The 6,487-nt window shown below is 34.7% G+C and overlaps 1 protein-coding gene across 1 annotated transcript; it reads right to left on the bottom strand.

Annotated features, from left to right (window-relative positions):
• Positions 1–4,068: 4,068 nt before the first annotated feature.
• Positions 4,069–6,209, bottom strand: LOC138305555 (zinc finger protein 708-like). Its single transcript, XM_069245846.1, has one exon. The coding sequence runs from the start codon at positions 6,117–6,119 to the stop codon at positions 4,095–4,097; it is 2,025 nt and encodes a 674-aa protein (XP_069101947.1). The 5' UTR covers positions 6,120–6,209; the 3' UTR covers positions 4,069–4,094.
• Between the last annotated feature and the right edge of the window lie 278 nt (positions 6,210–6,487).

Below are 6,487 nucleotides of genomic sequence, written 5' to 3'. Positions count from 1 at the left end.
AAGTCCTATGCAGCTGTTATAAATGTTGGATTTTTCAGAACAATAATATTGTAATGGGACCATAAAAAAGGTTTAATTATAAAACTATTTTAGGAAATATTAAAATTTCGGGCCTTGTTAATGTTATTGTGGGGCATGTGCAAATATTGGTTAATGTAGAGGGTATTTCTTTACTCCCACTTACCGAAGAATTACATTTGCGGATTGTAAAGTTTTTTTTTTTTTTAAAACAAATTAATTATAATTAAAAATCTTATTAGAGATTATAAATAAATCAAAGTTCCATCTGGTTTGAATGTGTAAGGCCGAAAAAAATGTCTGTGTATAGTTTATTATTGCATATATTGGCATTGATTTTGTTTTTATTTTATACAATTAACGCCATTGTAACATTTTCTGAATCTTGAATATGGAAAAATGAATTGGATGAAACAACGATTATCAAAAAACTATGTATAAGTCTTCTTCTAATACATGGAAAGGTAACCCGGTTACATGGACCCAAGGAAAATTCTGATAACTTTTTTATCATTTTTAAGCATTGATTGGAAGTTTTCATATTATAAAGTAATCTGGACTTTAAAATAATTATAGTTTTTACCATAACCATTCGGAGACAACCGCACAGACACCCCCTTCAGCGGCTTCTGAATAATAGTTCAGGGGCAAAAGGGGAGGGGGGGGGGGGGGAACAGGAGATGGGAAAAAAACCACTTACTAAATGAGTTCCATCGGGCCTTCGAAAAAGTTCTCCACAATATTTAAAAATAACGGACGGTTTCAAAGTTGCATGGCTTAAGTTTACCCCCAGTTAATGGGACCATTAAAGTAATGAAAGTTTGGAAAGCATTATTTTTGATATAAAGGCGGAGAGGCCCCACGGCTTGCGTTGGGGGGGTTGGGAGGATATTGTCATAAAAAAAAACACACGGGGACTTTAGTGAAGCCGGGGGGAGAGGGGGGGGGAAGGGAGGGAACGTTTTTTTATTTTTTTTTTTAGGAGTTCCAACAATTACCATTACTTTAAATTAATTTCTTATTCGTACGCAGGAAAGATTTTTTTGAACGATAGAAGAAGGGAATTTTATTTTTTTTTCCATTTTCATAAGATAAAAATTATTTTTTACTGGAATAAACATTTCAACAAACCATTTTATTTTACCGACTACTTTAAGTCATTTCCCTTGGGGGCCCGGATCTGGCTCTGTTTTTCACTTTTAATTCTTACTACCATGTAATATAAATATTTTCATTCCCACAGATTGCTTTCAAATAATTTTCAAAAAATTTAACCCAGTCATTTGGTCGGTCTGGTTGGAAAATTATTAAAACTAAACATGGGTTAACCAGGCATCATAACCATTTTTAATAACCCATGTTTTTTTTGGTTTTTTAAATCACTATAATAAAGGAATATTATATTCGATCTTTACAATTTTTTTTTGATCGCTATCCAATTGGTTTATTGTTATTAACAGGTTTATTTTATTATCTTGTTTTTTTGATTTCGATTTTATTTAGCCCCAAACGATTTTTTGCCGAGATTTTTGTGGTCATATAAAATTAGTAAGTTTAATTTTAAAAGTAAAAAAAAACATTGATTTCGGTATTTCATGAAATTCAATTCATATGACGGCACTATTAACAAAAGTTTATTACCAGTATCTTTTCTTTAAAGGGTTCAATTGGCAAAAATGGCCGAGAAAATATATGGGGGTTTGTGGCTCAAATATAAGGGGTTATGGGTAGCATATAGTCTTATTAATTAAAACTGGTATATTCTTAAAAGGCCCCTCTACTTACCGGAGGAAAATGTAAAGGTTTCTTAAAAACATAAATAACAAAAGGAGAAAATATATATCATGGATTAAGATGAGGGTTACAACACCAAACATATGCAAGATTTTCCTGTCTAATGTTACGATACACAGTGGAGATTCATTTCGACTGTTTTTGCTTGTCTGGCGCGAGTGGATATTCAACTACGCATAGCGGCATTTAGGGACGACGGCAGGGAAACATAAAAACGACCCCGCGTTGATGAAATTAAACATTTTATTTATTCTAATTAAAAAGTTCTGAGGGTGATGATAAGGAGTGCTTGTTAAACGTATAGTTAATAACTTCTGCGACTCTACAAAAATTCTTGATCTCGTTTCACATTCCTATTTTAAAATTATTAAAAAGCCGTTTCACGGAAAGGTAGTGGCCCTTTAAAGAAGAATCAGTGGAAAATAAATTCACAAACAATCCTTACATATCACACAACACTCATTAGGAAAATATGACTTAACCATTTCCCTTGGGTATATGTTTTAATAAAACGGCAACAATTTCCATTAAAATCCAATATTTTGTCAACTAGGTATCTTTGAGTGACAATAGCTCAAAAACGTTACGATGGCTGGGAGCGGACATGAAATAAATAATTATAACATACGTGGATGGAAAACGAAAATAATTAATTGCGTTCGAACGAAATATCAACAAGTTCACATTTGGCTAAGTTCAATATGTGGGAGTCTGCAATTTCATAATCGATAGTCTTTGTTATTGGTCATTTAAAGTGGTTCTGTGTTAACCTTCTTAATCAAGTATATTTTATATAAGCATATTTTGCTCTTCGAAAATCCTTTACTTTAAAGTTTATTGCATATATTATTTAGATTTGTAATTATATCAGTCACTGGCCTTCAATGATTTGCATTTAAATTGTGGGGAAAAATAAATAAAGAAAAGTCATGGAAAATTCATTATTTTACTTCTTAAAATTAGTTGACTAAGTACTAGTTACATAATAATGTTCGTTCGTAACACAATTTGCACACATTCAATACGGCAATATTGAAACATAATAATCCGATGTGTTAAAGTCATATAAACAGTGATATAAAAGTACATAGACTGCTTTTATTTACGCCAGCGTATTAGGACCAATACTAAAGTATAATAATTTTATTTATCATGTCCGTACAACTTATAATCCTGTACGTATAACTTAGTATTTTTATTAATATCTATTATTACAGTATCGTGTACGTTTGTAGGTACGTATGCACAAACTATTATCTTGTACGTCTGTACGTAACATCGTTCTGTATTCATGTACGTACAACATAGTATTATTGTACGTACAACGTTATTAACTTGTACGTTACGTAAACTTCATATCTTACAAGTTCGTACAAGTTCATTACAGTATCTTGTACGTACATGTTTATACACTCAGTTGTTCATACATGTACAAGATACTATGTTGTACTTACAAGATAAATACAATTATATATATAATTCAATTGAAACTAATAAAGTGTAATACAATAAACAAACTTTAAAACGTTAAAAATAAGGAAAACAATCTTTTTTAGATAAAGTTGTATGATAATGAGCTCAATAGTTATTTCGTTTGAAACGCAATAATTATTCGTTCGAACGCAATAATATTTCGTTCCCACGGGCAATAATATTTTCGTTCAAACGCAATACTATTTCGTTCCCAATGCAATAATATTTCGTTCGTAACGCAATAATATTTCGTTCCCACGCAATGATATTTCGTTCCTACGCAATAATTTTATTTATTTCATGTCCGCTCCCAGCTCACCGTAAAAACGGCACATGGACATATGTTTTTTTCTTCCATTTTCTTTTATGGTAATGAGAAAAAAAAAAAGTTTGATAAAATAAAAATTGTGGAAATAGTGGAATATTCCGATAAAAATGGTCGATAGGTAATTATATATCCTGTTAAATGGTGACCAAATAGTAGGATATTCCGATAAATCTCCTGTCCTTGACGGCAATGCGAGTAGTAAAGTAAACATAATGTACATGTTATTGCTCTACTGTCCTGCTTTTTAATAATAATTAACGATTTTTTAAATATACATGTATACATGTAAATTCAGTCATGCAAAATTCATTTTCAAATTCGCTCCTGAACAATTTGATATATAGAAGAACGCATCGATTTTTATACAAATATTTTTTTCATGTCAAATAAATGGCATGTTTTGATTTGTACACGATAAAAACATAAGAATACTAATCAAGATAGAAGACCAGGTCCTTCCAATGTCAATACGTTTTGAATGTCATTGAGAAATTTCCATGAAGTTTTTATCCTTGTAATATTGGAGGAGGTACTCCAAACTATACTTTGTCACTGAGACACCATTCTCAGACACGAAGACCTTCATTCCTGGGTATAAAGTGTCAACATCTCTATCAAATGTGTATCTACTTTCGTTTTCCATTGGTAATACAGTACTTTCGGTCTGATGAAGGCCAGAATCATCAACAGAATCGGTCTCACCATTAACAATAGTTCTATATACTATTGAGGTCCCGTGTGTCCCTTTTACAGTATTATCTGGGTTAGGTCCATTTAGCGACAATGAATGCATTGTTGAATTACAAGAAATATCACATGTATAAGACATCTGTCCATTCTGTTGTTTATGAAATAAATTGACATTTTGAGAAACATGGGACTCAATATCACGTATATCTAGTTTATATGATTTCCCCCGTGTATGTGTGTTGAGGTGTTTCTTAAATCTATCAGTCCGGTTAAACCCCTTACCACAGACATCACATTTGAAAGGTTTCTCTCCTGTATGTGTGCTGAGATGTCTCTGTAGGTCAACTGACCCACTAAACACCTTACTACAGACATCACATTTGTGAGTCTGCTCTCCTGTATGTGTTTTGATATGGGTTTGTAGGGTTCTTGGCCGAATAAACCCCTTTCCACATACATCACATTTGTAAGGTTTCTGTCCCTTATGAATCATGAGGTGGGCCTGTAGGCTTTGTGCCACACTAAACCTCTTACCACAGACATCACATTGGTAAGGTTTATCTCCTGTATGTGCCCGGAGATGTTTCCGTAGATTGTGTGCAACGCTAAATCCCTTACCACAAATTTCACACTTATAGGGCTTCTCTCCTGTATGGGTTCTGTAATGTACATTTAGGCTTCCTTTCTGACAAAATCCCTTACTACAAATGTCACATTTGTAAGGTCTCTCACCGGTATGTGCCCAAATGTGTCCCTTTAACTCTTGTTTTTGATTAAACCCCTTACCACAGACATCACATTTGTAAGGTTTCTCTGCTGTATGTGTCCTGAGATGTCTCTGTAGGTCAACTGACCCACTAAAACCCTTACCACAGACATCACATTTGTAAGGTTTCTGTCCATTATGTGTCATGAGGTGGGTCTGTAGGCTTTTTGACTCACTAAACCCCTTACCACAGACATCACATTTGTAAGGTTTCTGTCCACTATGTGTCATGAGGTGGGTCTGTAGGCTTTTTGACACACTAAACCCCTTACCGCAGACATCACATTTGTAAGGTTTCTCTCCTTTATGTGCCTTGAGATGTGTCGTTAATCTATCTGTCCGGCTAAACCGCTTACCACAGACATCACATTTGTAAGGTTTATCTCCTGTATGTGTCACGAGGTGTGTCTGAAGGCTTTGTGCCACACTAAACCCCTTACCACATACATTACATTTGTAAGGTTTTTCTCCTGTATGTGTCACGAGGTGGGTCTTTAGACGGTTTGACGCAGTAAACCCCTTGCCACAGACATCACATTTGAACGGTTTCTCCCCTGTATGAGTCCTGATATGTGTCTGTAGGTTTTGTGTCGTACTACACCCCTTACCACATACAATGCATTTGTAGGGCTTCTCCCCTGTATGAGTCCTGATATGTGTCTGTAGATTGCGTGCCGTACTACACCCCTTACCACATACGTCACATATGTATAGTTTACCTCCTGTATTTGACATGATGTCTCGTAGTAAATTGTAATTCCTATTATACAATTTACCACAGACATCGGATCCAGTGTGTTCCGATTCTTTATATGTGCCAAGGTTTGTCTGTAGATCAGGCGGTTCCCTACACCCGCCACCAGATGGATACAACTTGTGAGGCTGGTCTCCTGAATATGTCCCAGTGTATCTGTTTATATTTCCTCTATCAATGGATCCGTTAACACCCAAATCGATACTGTGAAGTCTATCTCCGATAAACGTTCTTGTATCTTCACTTATATTGTTTGAATCATCTATTCCCATGCTATCGTCGATTCGATTATGCATGTTTTATTTCTGCTGATGTTGCTCGTGGTCAAATCACTCACTGATTATTCCCGTAAAATCCATAATGAAAGATATCATCTTCTTTACATATCAATAATTATCTTTATCCTGCAACTGTCCCACATACGGACCGATAACTACTGCCGGATAAACTTGTGCTTTATCCGTCAATACGATATGCTTTATCCGTCAATACGATCACGTGAATTTGTTCCATATCTGACGGCACTTTTTCTAACTTGACCCAGAACTTGAACCTTCCGGTGAATGAAACGTCATTCAGTCCCGCTAAAACGTGACGTCACATTCACCGAAATGACGTCATTTTTACGATATCGAAAATCTCGTATGGCGGTGCCGTCTTTTTT

The sequence above is a fragment of the Argopecten irradians genome, chromosome 13 (assembly GCF_041381155.1).
Source record: "Argopecten irradians isolate NY chromosome 13, Ai_NY, whole genome shotgun sequence".
NCBI lineage: Eukaryota > Metazoa > Mollusca > Bivalvia > Pectinida > Pectinidae > Argopecten > Argopecten irradians.
This window is presented reverse-complemented; position numbering and strand designations above follow the sequence as displayed.

Bases quoted from the DNA above. Each gene is read 5' to 3' on its own strand.
- LOC138305555 (XM_069245846.1), bottom strand. From the start codon at position 6,119: ATGCATAATCGAATCGACGATAGCATGGGAATAGATGATTCAAACAAT.